This window comes from Chlorocebus sabaeus, chromosome 19 (genome assembly GCF_047675955.1).
Source record: "Chlorocebus sabaeus isolate Y175 chromosome 19, mChlSab1.0.hap1, whole genome shotgun sequence".
Classification (NCBI taxonomy): domain Eukaryota; kingdom Metazoa; phylum Chordata; class Mammalia; order Primates; family Cercopithecidae; genus Chlorocebus; species Chlorocebus sabaeus.
The window spans coordinates 13,660,668-13,675,364 of record NC_132922.1 but is presented as its reverse complement, the minus strand read 5'-3'; the positions used below and the strand labels follow the sequence as shown (position 1 = coordinate 13,675,364).

The following is a 14,697-nucleotide window of genomic DNA, read 5'->3' as shown; positions in this document are numbered from 1 at the left end:
GCACTTTGGGAGGCCGAGGCAGGCGGATCATCAGGTCAGGAGTTCAAGACCATCCTGGCCAACATGGTGAAACCCCATCTCTACTAAAATACAAACAGTTAGCCAGGTGTGGTGGCGCGTGCCTGTAGTCCCAGCTACTTGGGAGGCTGAGGCAGGGGAATCTCTTGAACCCAGGAGGCAGAGGTTGCAGTGAGCCAAGATCCCACCACTGCACTCCAGCCTGGTGACAAAGCAAGACTCCATCTCAAAAAAAAAAAAAAAAGGAATTACTCCCTGTACCTCTTATTCTTGCCATCACTTCCTTGGCTCCTAGAAGACAGGAAGGTCTTCTACTGGACTTCTCTGCCCTCAGCTTTTTGCAGTTGGCAACCACCCAATAAGCTCTTATTGGAGAGTTTGAAGGAATGAATGGGTTAACCTAATAGGTCCTCTGGGAGACCGAGGAGAGAAGGGGCCTTTACTTCCATTTTGCAAGAGTGGGAATTAAGAGTTTGCTAGGCCTCCCTTAACAAAGCACCACACACTGGCTGACTTAAGCAACAGAAACTGATTGTCTCACAGTTCTGGGGGCAGAAGTCCAGGCTTCGCCTCAGCAAGGTTAGTTCCTTCTGAGGGCTGCAAGGGAAGGAGGAGCTGTTTCAGGCTTGCTTCTAGCTTCTGCTGTGCTGGCAATCATTGGCTTTCCTTGACTTGCGGATACCTTGTTGGATCTTTACCTTCATGTTCACATGGCGTCTCCCTGGGTGCCTGTCTGTGTCTGAATCTGCACCTTTTTTTTTTTTTTTTTTCTTTTTTGAGATGAAGTTTCACTGTGTTGCCCAGACTGGAGGGCGGTGGCGCGATCTCAGCTCACTGCAACCTCCGCCTCTCAGATTCAGGCCTCCCAGATTCTCCTACCTCAGCCTCCAGAGTAGCTGGGATTACAGGCACATGCCACTATGCCTGACTAATTTTTGTATTTTTAGTAGAGACGGGGTTTCGCCATGTTGACGAGGGTGGCCTCAAACTCCTGACCTCAGATGATCCACCCGCCTCGGCCACCCAAAGTGCTGGGATTACAGGCATAAGCCACCATGCCTGCCCTCCCCGTTTCTTAAGGACACCAGTCGTATTGGATTAGGGGCCATCCCTGCTCCAGTATGACCTCTTCACTACCTACAATGCAATGACCCCATTTCCAGGTAAGGTCATATTCTGGGGCTGTGGAGGTTAGGACTTCAACATAGGACTTTAGGGGGGACACAATTCAGCCTGAACAGGAATAGATGCCCTAGGAAGCCCTGTGTGACACAGCCTCTGTCCCTCAAAAGGGGACTGTTCGCTACCTTTCTTTCACTCACTGCCTCTCCCTAGCTCAGGACCTTAGCACGTGCCGATACCTCTGCCTGGCACACTTAGGCTGAAACTTCCACTCTAGATGCAGCCCCCACCAGCCCCCAACCCTCAGAGCATGCTGCACTTCTCCCTCCCCACTGAGCCCCCATAGGGCTGCACTTCCTTGTGTGCTTGCCTATGGGTGCTGAGAGGGCAGGACCCGTGTCCATTTGCCTGCACCAGCCCCCGGCTGCATGTCAGGGCCTTGCGTATAGCTGGTGCTCAGAAAAGCCTTTGTTAGCTAAGTGAACTACATGCAGAGGTGAAATAAATGGCCCAAGGCCACACAGGAGGTTTGCTGCGGGAGGCCTGGGACCCAGGCGTGCTGACTTTGGCCCCATGACTTTCAGGGAGACATTTCTCCCTCAGCCTTCCGGCGGACTCGCTGAGATGCTCACCAGGGCCTGCCAGAGACAGGGAGTACCCTGAGGCCTTGGCGGGATGGTGGCCTTGCACAGCTCCGGGGGTGCCCCTCACACTACAGCCTGGCCTTCTTGCCATGTTCTTTGGTTTTTGATTTTGGATGTTTCTGTTTGTTTTTGTTTGGTTTTTTTTGTTTTTTGGTTTGGAGTGGTTTTTTGTTTTTGTTTTTTGTTTGAGATAGGGTCTCCCTCTGTCATCCAGGCTGGAGTCCAGTGGCACAATCTCAGCTCACTGCAACCTCTGCCTCCCAGGCTCAAGCGATCCTCCCACCTCGGCCTCCCAAGTAGCTGGAACCACAGGCATGCACCACCATGCCTGGCTAATTTTTGTATTTTTGGTAGAGACGGAATTTCACCATGTTGCCCAGGCTGATCTCAAACTCCTGAGCTCAAGCAATCCGCCCACCTCAGCCTCCCAAAGTGCTAGGATTACAGGTGTGAGCCACTGCGCCCAACCTCTCGCTGTGTTTTCTTCTGTGTCGAGTCCTGTGGAGTCCAGGCTGTCAATTCCCACGGGTCCGTGGCCTCCACCTGTCCCACCCCTTCTAGGTAAAGAGGATCCCAAAGATCTGGAGGCCGTGGTTTTTCCTGCCCCAGGCCTTGCGGGTTCCTGTCTCCCCTCTGATAATGTTGATGCTGACGCAGGAAGTCCTGGTCCAGAGCCTGGTGGCCAAGGGCTGTTGCCTGGCAACCGCCTCTGAGAGACAAGTTCAAGGTAAAGCCTCGGATCTGAGCAACTTCAATGGCTGGAGGAGGAGGAGAGGAGTGGGCAAGGTGAGTTATCATCGCTCCTCCCTCCCTGCTCCAGCTCACAGCTGCAGAGCCTCCCCTCACCCTACAGCCCCAGTGGCTCCCCTAGCCTACAAATTCTAACCCCAAACCCTATACAAGCTCCTTCAGTAGCCCCATCCCTTATCACTCATTTATTCAGAGGCACCATGCTGTAGCTTCACAGGAAGTTAGAGGCACAGCGTGTACAGTCCCCCCCTGGAGTTGTGACATGCAGTGGCCCCGTTTGTTCATTCATTCCAGATACTCCTAAGAAAGGCCACGGTAGCACTGCCAGGCCCTGGGAACACAAGGCTGCCAGACACATGTGTGTGGGGCACAAGCACACACACACACAGACTGCACGTGAGCATGCACAGGTGGGGACAGCCAGTGTGGTAGGGAAGCGAGGGCTGCCAGGACCAGACGAGGGACCCTGCCCAGGCAGCCACTCCCACCCAACACTGGCGCCCCAGCAGTTCCTCTGCTCCCACCACTTACACACCGGCCGCATGTCACACCCCAGTGCACATTCACTCATGGACGCAGCTGAGATGTCCTGACCACCTACTATGCACCCTGCACTGGGCTCACACAAACCTGGACATACAATATCACGCCCAGCAAAGGCAGCCACACACAGCAAACCCCACAGACACCCAGACCCAAGTGCTGTTGGTTGTTGGTGCCTGGCCCACCTCCCCTAGCCATTAGTAGGCTGTCCCTGACCCACCTCTGCCCCATGGGCCAGGCCAGATTGTCCATCACAGTGCCCTACCTTCTCTCTGGCTGGAAATATGGGCACATGACCTGCACCCGGCCAACCATGGCACCCTATCTCCATGGCTTTGGTGATTGGCCCAAGGGACCATCATGTGACCTAGTTGGAGCCAATCCACTTTCTTCCCTGAAATCTAATATTTGGATAATAGGGAGAAAGGACGTCTACTGCTTTTGGATCAAGGTCTATAAGGATGTGGGCTCAGCCCCATCAAGGGTACCTTCCACGTTCCCTGAAGGACCTGGACTCTGGGATGTCACACCCGAAGAGGCCAGGGTGCACGGAGCCCACACACACCTGCACATTCACACCCATCTGGAGACAGTGTCTGGCAGATAAATTGGCCCAGGCCACAGCTGTTATCAGATGTCACCATCTTTATTGACAAGAGCTAGAGACAGAAGCAGCAAAGGGTTTCCTAACTGGCCTCCCGGGGACCCTTCTAGGACATTGCTCTCCTGTCTTAGGCAGCAAGAAGGCAGGATCAGCCAGAGAAGGCCGGAAGGCCAGGGCATCCTTCCTCTCTCAGACCCTCAGATCTTCCTCAAGGAACCCCAGACCAAGTCCCAGGGCTGGGCCTCCAGCCTCCATCTCCACACAAAATGTGGTTTTATAAACTTCCTTCTCCTCTGAGGGTCTCACTCTCTCCCCAAGCCCTGCCTCCCTGACCCTTGGCCTCTGACCCCCAGACTGCCCATTTCTCATGGCCTACAGTGTCACCACCCCAAAGGACAGACACAGACTGGCCACTTGATGAAGGAGAGGGGGGTATAGGCCAAGCCTGGGGGTGAGGAGGGTACTCCCACTTTATAATCTGATACACCCCACCCTACCCGTTGCAGTGAGCCTGGAAGTTACCTCACATGACTCATTTTCTTGTTAGATCCCAGGAGGCAGCCAAGCTGTGATTCATCTCCATTTGTTGATGGGGAAATTGAGGCCCGGAAGGCCCATGCCAGCCCAGGACCCTGAGGTGTGCTGAAGATCCAAGTCTCCAAAAGTCTGGTTCCTGTGCTTTCCCTGAGGACCCCTGCCCTCTGCAGGGGGTGGGGAAGTGGAGGGATTTCACCGGGGGTCCCACCCTCCCAGGGCCAGCCTCACCACAGCTCTGAGGGACCATCTCTGGGACAGAGTCTAGGCCCAGCCTTGGATAATGGCTACTCCCCGTGGTCCCCCTCCACAGTCCCACTTCAACCTCTTCTTGTCTTTCCTGGGCCTCTCGACCTGTAGTCTCCAGGATGATAGAGCATGGGGAGGCCTGCTCCCCACCCACCAGGGGCTCCCCGGTCCTCCCGATGTCCCTGGTAGCCAGCTTCACCCTAGGGCTTTATTAAGACCTGAGCCCTTCTTGGCAGCACTCTCAGGCCCCTCAGGGACACAGGCCCTGTGCCCGTCTGTACTCTGTGCATTTGCCGTTGCACCCTGGCTGTTCCACCCTGATCGTGTCCTTCCCTCAGTACTGGTTGGGTGGGGCTGTTGTCGGCAACTCAGGTTCACAGATGCTACCACTGAGCTCAGCCCAGGGAGGCCAAAGACTGCTCCAGGAAACAGATCTGTGCTTCTCCTTCCCCCACTCATCCTCCCCTTTCCCCCTTGTCTTCCTCTTCCTTCTTCTTCCTCTTCCTCTTCTCCCTGCCTCTTCCTTCTCCTCACAGCGTTCTTCAGCAGACACTGTGCCTTTCCATGCCAGTCCCCATGGGCTGGGTCTCTGCCTCAGTCTCCAGGAGGGAAGAATATGGGTCACAAGGAGAGAAACAGGAATGGCCCCTCCTACAAGGAGGTGCCTGGAAGCCCTCAAAGACCTGGGAACCCCCGGGAGCCCCTACTCCAGCCGTAAGACCCAACGTGAGCTTCCTTGGGGATTCGGTGGCTGACCTCAGCAGGGGCGGAGCCAGGCTTTGGGTGGCCTAAGCTTATGCAGTTTGAGGTCCCTCTTTAAGAAAACGAATACAAAATGACAAGTACAAAAGTAGATGCAGGGCCTTGAAAGAGCCCAGGCAGTGAGAGACCCTGAAGCTGGCCTTCACTCGCTTCCTGGGAAATTCGCCTGTTCTCTCCGCACCCAGGAGCACAGGATCTCCAGCATTGACTGCCTGGGCCAGAAGGGCATGGAGGTTGTTGGGGTTTCCCCGGGTGAAGCCTGAGGCCTAGAGAGGAGCAGAGCTGGTCCAAGGCTTCACAGTCGAGAGGAGGGAGCTGATCTGGGGCCTGATCATTTCTGCGCCACGCCTCCCACCAGGTTAGGCTTTCTTCTGTTTAGGTTTCCAGCCCAGCCCCCAGCAGCTCCTGTGTCCCTGACTCTGAGCCCAAGAAATCCTGGCCTTGGTTTATCCCTCTGAGGGTCAAGATTCAGGTTGATGCCCCCACACACTCCAGCCCCGGGGAGAGGCCAGTCTGCACCCACCTTTTGCTCGCTCAGCAAGGTCAGCCCAGCAGTAGTGCCCTCCAAACCTCTCATCTGACATAGCTCATCCAGGCTGATGACTCCTATCCCTGAGTCACAGAGGAGAAAACAAGGCCCAGAGACTGGAAGCAACCTACCCGAGGTCACACAGCAAGTCCTGGCAGCAACAGCATCAAAGCCCAGGCCCTTCAACATCCTATCATGGGCCTGTGGCACCTTGGGAAGTACACCCTAGGCACACCCACGGCTTCTGCCCCTTCCTCGGGCCACCCCGGCTTTCCCCAGGCCCCTACAGGTAGCTGATACGCATGGTGCTGGACTTCTCCCCCGTGGAGGCCTCTTGGGGTAGGAGCTGCTGCTCCTTGCTGGCCACTCTGCTGGGCGGCCGCTCCTGTCCACTGGTGCCAGGCTGTGTGATCTGGCTGACCCGGCCGTTCATCTCCTTCCTCTTGCCCCCCTCCCTGCTCTCCTCCCCATCCTCCTCCTCCTCATCCTCTTCCTCAGTCTTCTCCGGGGGCCCCACAGTGGGCTCCTGGCTGCACACGCGGCGGGAGGGCCGCAGCAGGACCCTGCGGAAGCCCTGCTTGAAGCGGTAGGAGAGGAAGCCATAAAGGATGGGGTTGGCACAGCTGTTGGCGTAGGGCAGTGCCACCACCAGGAAGTAGAGCCCAAAGAAGGCAGGCTCCTCGGGCAGTGGGCACACCACGTTGACGATGTTGAGCACGTAGAAGGGCATCCAGCAGAGCACGAAGAGCGCCACCACGGCCACCACCATGCGCGTGACCCTGCGCTCGGAGCGTCGCCGCTGGCACGAGGGCGCCCACACCCGGCGCCCGGCTGAGCGCACCTTCACCACGATGAGCAGGTAGCAGAGGCAGATGACCAGCAGCGGCCCGAAGAAGCCCAGGGCGGCCGTGTAGATGATGAAGCCGGCTCGCCAGGCCGCTGCCGGCTCGGGCCACTGCATATGGCAGGTGCTCATGCCGCGGGGCACTCCTGAGAAGACCACCACGGGCAGCACCACCACGGCTGAGGCCACCCACACGGCCGCGCTGACCACGCGGGCCACCGGAGCTGTGCGCCAGCGGGCCGAGCGGGTGGGATGTACCACGGCCAGGTAGCGGTCCACGCTCATGACGGTCAGGCAGAAGATGCTGGTGAACTGGTTGATGCCATCCACTGCCATGACCAGGCGGCACATGAGGGAGCCGAAGGGCCAGTAGGACAGGGCGTTCTGGGCAGCCAGGAAGGGCAGGCCCAGCATGAAGAGCTCGTCAGCCAGTGCCAGGTTGAGGATGTAGACGTTGGTGACTGAAGGGCTGGCCGTGTGCCGCAGGACCACATAGATGACCAGCGAGTTACCCAGCAGGCCCACCACACACACCACCAGGTAGACCAGGGGGATCAGAACGCCACTGACAGCCAGCCCTGCGGGGCTTGGGGCCGCCGACATGTTGCCCAGGGTGGCATCTGGGGGCCAGGCCAAGGAGGCATTCTCAGGTTCTAAGGTCGTGGACACCGATGATGATGGAGGAAGCGTGTCCATGGCTGATGGGAGGTTGGTCAGCAGTCAGCTATTTGCCTGGGGGCAGGAAAAACAGCTCGGTCACGGCAGAGAATGGCTTTCTCTGTGCTGCCCTCTCCCATCACGCTGAACCTGGGGACCTGCTGCACACCCATCCTCCCATCGTCTGAGAGATTTCAGAGGATGGGCAGTGCACCATCTCATTCACCCTGCACAGCACCGCAAGGCTGAGTCATGTTATCCCCTTTTCTCAGATGAGGAAACTGAGGCTCGGGGAGGTGAGGTGATCATTCTTCATCGTGGAGACAGGGTGTGGTGTGCGGCATGAAGTCATACAGTTTCATCAACCAATACCTGCCCTTCCTTTCTACACGTGAGGCCCCAGCTGGCAGGGCCCTGTGAAGTAGGTTGCATTGCTGGCGAGACCAACAGGTCTTGTCCTGACATCTGAAAAACACTGCTTCGTATCACAGGACCTTCACCTGGAAGCCCGCTCCCTACATGAACTTCAGAGGATCCATGAACGCCCTAAACTCCGGTTGAAGGTTAATATCAGATTCTTCAGGTTCCAAATGGAGTTAAGAACCACAGGCTTGGGGTGTCCCGTCCCCTGGGAGTCATAGTCCTTAGCACCCCCCATCAGCCTGGGCCATCCCACTATGCCCCTCCCAAAGGTCCTGCCCAGGAAGGTTGGCTAGGAACCTGGGGGGCAGGTGGTTGAGGCACCTTCTCCCCAGCGGCCGGCCGGCTGGGGTTGGAGAACTTTACAATTCACTTAGTAGATGCTATCCAAGAGTAGCCCCGCCCCCTGGCTGGAGGGGCCAGCTGCCTGGAGAAGGGAACATTTTCAGAAGGGATTTGCAGCACAAGCAAGAGCCCCCACTGCACTCCACGCACTCTCTTAGTGTCTTTCTCATCCCATGCCTGCGTGTAAGAAGCTGGGGCTCCTCCGGGCTCCCCTGCAAGACTCTGATCCCCTCCCATGTGGAGTCTCCAGCCAGCTTTGGACCCTCCCCACTGCTTTCCGCCCTGTCGCTTTCCCACAGGCACAAGCTCTGCCTCAGTGTCAGGCATCAAATGAACCAGGAAGCCTGGAGTGGACCAATTCCAATGCCAAGGGGGAATGTCCGAACCCACTGCGGAAAGCCACGCTCAGGAGGAGGCCCAGGCAGGGCCAGGCTGGAAGCAGGAGCCTCCTCTGGGGCCTGGACCACCCACTGTACCCCTTCTTCCTAATTATCCCTCAATCCCCTGGCTCCTGGCTGCCCTCGGATTCTCCCTGCAGAAAACCCTGAAGGGAAGAGAAATCTCTCAGAGGAGAAGCTCTTCTTCTAATATCCCTGACACTGGGCCTGCAGTTCCTCCCTCCACTGGGAGCTGTGGTCCGCACTGCCCTATACGGACGTCACAGTTGAGGTGCAAAGCTTCTGGGAAGGAAAGGCACCCCAAATCCAAACAAACACCTCTGAGCACGCCTGGCTACCCTTGCCCCAAGGACCTGGGGCTGCAGCGGGCTCACAGTGCCAGGCTGGGTGAAGTCAAGGGTAGCAGGGAACCCCTAGGCCATGGCTTCTCCAAAAGCATCCCAAGCTGGCTGGGCTCAGAGCATCTCCTCCCTGTTCCTGGGGCTGGGAGAAGAGAAGGATTCTGAGCCTGGGTCATCCCCCAACCTGTCCTCAACCCATCCTTCTCCCCAACCCCTCATCAGGTCTCCTGGGCCTGGAACAGCAGCACTGAGGGACGGGCACCTAGACAGTGGGCTAGAGGATCCTAACAGGCTGCCAGCTGCTCATCACTGAGCCCTGACTGTGCCAGGTGCCAGGCTAAGCCGGTGAACTGCAGTATCCTATGGTGTCCTATGAGAGAGGCACTACTGTCATCCCCACTGCACAGATGGGGAGCAAACATGAGGTCACATGTTCTGGCCACAGCTAGGAAGTGGCAAATCTAGAAAAATTTGTAGTGACCACCTGTATGCCCATTCCACAGGCTGGCAAACTGAAGCCAGGCCTGGGAAGGCACCCACCCAAGTACCCAGCTGGTATCCCACTTTCCCAGTTGCCCCCAGGGCTTTGAGCTATGAGGATCATGGACTCAAAGGCTAATGGACCTTAGAGATCTTAAAATAGAATTCTGAATTCTTAGAACAGTCAGAGAATCTTACAGCCATAGGATTTTAGACTCAGTACCCTTGAATCACAGAACGTTAGAATTTCAGAATGCTAGAATGAGTCCATCTTAGACCTGGAATTGTGGAACCTGGAACCTTAGAGCCCTGCCTCCTTGGCAGGGGACCCGCGTCACCATCTACCTTGCCGCCCTGTGATGTGCACAGATCCTCTTTATAGCATCCGTGCTGGTCAGCCAATCACAAGCCAGGGCTAGATGAGGGAGGGGAGCACCAGGCTCGCGAGAGAAGCAAGGAGCTGGGCAGGCCTAATTTCCAGGCTTCAGGGACAGATGCCCCTGGGGTAGCCCACTGGGGGTAAGCTCTGAGGTTGCCCCACCCCCATGCCTGCCCAGCACATGTCTGTGCACCCACAAGTGCATGCGCTGACACACACATGGTCCTGACAGGAACGCGGCACGCCTAGCCAGACCCTCCTTTGTACCAGGGAATGCAGTCGCCCCTCCCAGAACCCCTGGCCCCCTCCTGGAAAACCCTGTCTCCACCTTTATCTCGGCTGGTCTTCCCTGTCAAAGTTTGAGGTGCCCAGGGAGCAGAAGCAGGGAAATTACAGCTTTCCAAGCACGTAAGCCAGACCTGCAATTGAGGTGCCGTCTTTTCTTTAAAGAGCTGGAATCCTGTGCATGATCTAGTTCATCCTTGGGAAGGAGGGACTTTTCCTCCCTGTCTGGTTTATCTTTGGCACAAGCTTGCCTGAAAGCTGGGGGCGGACTCCTCGGAGGACTGTTCAGGAGGAGACAGCACAGAGAGGGTGAGTGGCTGCCTTGAGCCCCACAGCCCTAATAATTCAGGGAGGCCAGGTACCCCAATCATTCTCCATTTGCCCATCTCTGACTTGCTAGAACACTGGCTCTTGAATGCAGGGGCCCTGACTGATTGATTTCTTAACCCCAGAACCTAGGACATCACCCAGAACAGCCATAAATGTGAACAGCCAAGCAATTCAGCAAGGAGAGCTCCAAGGTGGGACACTGTCCCCAGATGCAAGCCTCAGACTCACATCACGAGATCCTCAAGAAGCCCAAGAGGGAGAGTTTTTAGAGGGGAAGAAGTTGAGGCTCAGAGAGGTTAAGTAAGCAGCACAGGGTCACCCAGCTGGAGAGTGGGAAGCCAGAATTCGAACTCAGTTCTGTCTACTTGTAAACCATCAGTACCTCCTGGCCCCACTTGGCTCCTCTGAAGGCCTCAGGCTGAGAAGAATCAAAGGCCGTGACAGTCCTGAAGAGTGCAGGGCAATGGGCCCTGACTCTCTGCTTCTCCTCTACACCCTTGGGCCTTCTCCCCAAAGAGACCTGGCTTATGCTTGTCAGCGCCAACTGACTCACTCGCACCCTAGGCCTGGGGCCTTATCCCAGGAGCACACCCCACAGGCCCAGGGCTGGGGCCTTGGGCTCTGTTGCACAGCGATGACGCCAAAGTGCTGTGTGACCTCGGGCAAGTCACTTCTCCCCCCTGCACCTCAGTTTCGTCGTATGACTTCGGGCAAGTCACTTATCCCCCCTGGATCTCAGTTTCATCGTATGGAAGACAAGCGGACCCACTTCCCAGAGTTGTTTGCAGAGATTAAATGGAGGCGTGCCAAGCACAGTGCCGGGTATGGAGGGGGAGCTCAGGAGAGCTGCCACGTGAGCTGGGAAAGCCAACGACATGACGCATCTGGCTCCCTCCAGCCCTAACAGCCTGCGATTCTGTGATTCCGAGATCCTGGAATCATAGCACAAGATTCTGAGACTAATACCCCTGCCCCTGTAGCCGACCAGGAGGTCATAGGAAGGCCTCCCTCCTGCCTCCCTGGGACTCCCCACCCTCTGCCTCCCCAGCCCCAGCCTCCCAAGTTCATCCTGGACAGAGGATGGGCTTCCGGGACCCCACCCTTCGGGACATCGTCCGGGCCCCAGCCTCCTTACCTGCCCATGGGATGAGGGCTTCCCTCCTTGCCGCCAGGCTGGTTATCATTCTGCTGTCCCCTCTCCCTGCCCAGTCCCCAGGGTCATTAGCCCTGGGATTGGTTAGGAGGGCACTCCTAACTGGGGTCCCCACGCTGCACGCACTTCTAGACTGCTTGCGGGCTCAGGTCCCCTCCCAGGCCCTCGGCCATGGCTGTCCACAGAGCCTCTCCCATCTGGTCTCCGGCCCTGACTTCCCAACCAGCACCTGGTACGTCACCCCCCATCTCCAGGACACATCCTGGGGGGGCAGGGGCAAGGATAGAGGGGGAGAAGCTTCCCAGGGTAAAGAAGAGAAAAGGGGAACAAGGGACGCACAAACCAATAGAAATAGAGGGGAAAGGGGGTCGGGAGGAGGTGGAGAGAGAGAGAAAGAGGGAGGGGGAGAGAGAGAGAGAGGGAGAGGAGACCGTGAGTAGGAGGAAAGGCAGAATGAGGGGGAGTGATGAAAGACGCGTGACAGGGAGAAGACGAAGAGGAAAGAGAGGAGAGGAGACACGGGTGAGAGGGAGAGATGCAGAGAGAGGCAGGATAGAGAGGAGGAGGGAGGAAGGAGAACGAGGGGTTGGCAGGGAGAGTGACAGAGAGGGACTGTGCCACAGATGGTGACATGGAGCCCGCGAAAGGAGGGAGCAAGCAGGGAGGGGCCGAGGGCCAGAGAGCAGGTGTGGGGGGTGGGGGGCAGGTTAAGGGAGGAGGCCCAGCGAGGGAGCAGGAGGGGGGCAGACCCTGTTACCGAGGAGATTTCAGCCACCCACGCCCGCTGGCCTTGGCTCCCGCAGGGAGTTGGAGAAAAGAATGTGCTCAGTGCTCAGGGGAGCTGAGGCTGCCAGCCAGTAGCCAGAGCAGCTCCCCGAGGCCACTGCGGCACAGGTCCCCCGGGGCTACAGCTGTGTCCCAAGGCAAGGCTGGGTGTGGGGCTGACCAGCCGGAGAGTCCACAGTCCAGCCCTGCAGTCAGGCACACCGCCCACAGCCAGCACCGGCTACCGGGGAGGCCGGGTGGGGGTCATTAGCCCTGGGATTGGTTAAATCTGGAGAGCCCCAGGCAGGGTGCATAGAAGGACAGAGTAGAGAACCAATATTTCAGGCTTTGAGGGCAAAATCATTGTGCCGGGAGAAAACAGATTTTCACTATTTTCTAACTGACAAAACTCAAAATAGAGTAATAATAATTCAGGCCAGTGTTTTGTAATGCAGGTCCACTAATGAGAAGAATAGAGTTCTTTTTAGAGGCAACATATTTTGCTTAATTGGAGTTTAGAGTTAGTGTTTCATCAAACTGATTGCAAATGGTCATCCGTAAAAACCATTCTCAGCTCGTAGGCTGCACAAAAACAGGCAGCGTGTGGGATTTGCCCCATGGGCCATATTTACTGATCTCTGGTCTAAGAGACTCTGCCCTGTGGTCCTGAGCACAGGCCCAGCTGTCTTGGGATGCCGTGCCCCAGCCTGTGCTGATTCCTGCCTCAGCACAGGAGTGATAAGGAAAGGAACAGTCAGAGACGGGAGGGAGAAGGACACGTGTCTTGGCTGAGCACCTACTATGTGCCAGGCACCACCTAGGATGCTTTCCAAACTAGGCCATTCCTTGGGACCAGGGCTGGACCTCCTTTGTCACTAGGTACCTGGGGCTGCAGAGAACTGGAAGTTGAATTCGTCCAGAGGTGCCACCGTGCATGCGGCAGCACACAGTAGGACACACCCGCTTCCACCCGGAGCCGGCCTGGTCTCTTAACGCTGCCCCTCCGTTGGCCACGTGCCCAGGGCAAGGCCCTTACTCCAGGTCTCAGCCTCCCATTGTCTTGGTCTGTACAAGTTCATGAGGTGTGGGTGGGCTCCTGGGAGCGTGTCCTCAGGGTCAAGGGTGGGTTTTCCATGGCACTGACCACCCTTCCCTACCCATGGCTTCTCCCTGCCCTCAGAATAAAAGCTCTCCCCCTGCAACCCACCTGGCACCGCAGCTTTGAGTCTGCCGCCGGCGCGGGCCTCCTCCTCTGTGGATTTCCCTCGCCCCTCTGTGCCCTAGGCGCAGCCAGCCTCATGTATCCATTCACTTATTCCTGCAGGTTGGGGTACAGGGGCTGAAGACTGGACAGGGGAGTTTGAGCCCCAGCTCTGCCCCTGCCGTGCAGTGAACTTGAACTTCAGTTTTCTCCTTCAGTACAGTGTACACCCCTGACTGCCCGGCCCGGGGGTTCTTGTGAAGGTTAAAGGAGTAAATGTTCGTCAACGTGCCCCCAGTCACACACCTCCCCAGCACCGAGCCTTGCTGTTCCTGCCCGGAACCCCTCCACTGCTCTCCGTCCACAGGCTCCCTTCTGGGCCAGGCCACTGAAGGGGTTCAGGACATGCCACCCCAGAATACGCCACTCTGGTACATTGATTTCTTTGAACTAAAGGCACTTCAGAAACAGCAGGTGCAGAAAGGGTGCTCTGACCTCCCCTTTTCTTCCTGAAAGCAGGAGCTAAAATGCCCTGTGAAAGACGCCCTCCCTATGCTAGGAGGAAGAAAGACATTCTTATTACCGGATAAGGAGAGTGGAGGCCAAAAGAAATCCGTAAGAACAAATCGTTGAACCCTTATCTTCCCAGTTACACAATTGCCATTCTTTCTTCAACCTGATACAAAAGCCCTTATGTCTAGTCACTTCTTTGGGTCTTGGTCATTTGGGCGGGGGTGGAGGGGGCTCCCTCATACATGCAAATAAAATCTGTATGTTTTTCTCCTGCTGATCTGCCTTATGTCCGTTTAATTCTTCAGCCCAGCCAGAGACACTAAGACAGTAAAGAAGGGTTTTTCCTCCTGCACCTGACCGTCGCCTTGCACTCCGCTGCTTCCACCCTCGCCCCCTACTCAGCAGAGAGAATGAGTCCATTACAAACATAAGTCATCCAGCTGCCTCTTTGAGACCTTCCTATGGCCACCTGCTCCTTGTCAAGTAAAATCCACAGTCCCTACCGCGGCCTAGAGGCGCCATGTAACGAGCCTCAGCCTGAGCTCCTGCCACTTGGCCGTCTTCTTGTTCTAAAGCACCAGGGCCTCCATCTGAACCTCACTGGTGTCGCGAGTCCCTAGCAGTCCACTCCGGGTCCCCCTCTTCACCTTCAGCATGGTTAGGCATCCCCTGCTCTGGCAGCCTTCTCCAGAGCCCTCCCCTTCTCCGACACTCCCTCCTTCAGGATTCCTTTTTATCTGTAATGCAATGATTTTTTAATTTGCTTTTATTTCATCAAAGTACTGTTTACAAGTAAATTTAGAAACCAGTAGAATAGTCCCCCGCTTTACG

At 56.6% G+C, this 14,697-nt stretch overlaps 1 protein-coding gene across 2 annotated transcripts; it reads right to left on the bottom strand.

Annotated features, from left to right (window-relative positions):
- Positions 1–3,702: 3,702 nt before the first annotated feature.
- SSTR3 (somatostatin receptor 3) lies at positions 3,703–14,084 on the bottom strand. Of its 2 annotated transcripts, none has more exons than XM_007975694.3 (2): positions 11,370–14,084; positions 3,703–7,331 (listed from the first exon to the last, which is right to left on the bottom strand). In XM_007975694.3, exon 2 carries the CDS (start codon positions 7,293–7,295, stop codon positions 6,039–6,041), a length of 1,257 nt encoding a protein of 418 aa, XP_007973885.2. In that variant the 5' UTR covers positions 7,296–7,331; positions 11,370–14,084; the 3' UTR covers positions 3,703–6,038. The 2 variants fall into 2 exon arrangements, with proteins under 2 accessions (XP_007973885.2, XP_007973886.2); XM_007975695.3 differs by lacking the exon at positions 11,370–14,084 and adding an exon at positions 10,617–11,309.
- Between the last annotated feature and the right edge of the window lie 613 nt (positions 14,085–14,697).

Coding starts and splice junctions, on each gene's coding strand:
- SSTR3 (XM_007975694.3), bottom strand. CDS start 7,295: ATGGACACGCTTCCTCCATCATCATCGGTGTCCACGACCTTAGAACCT.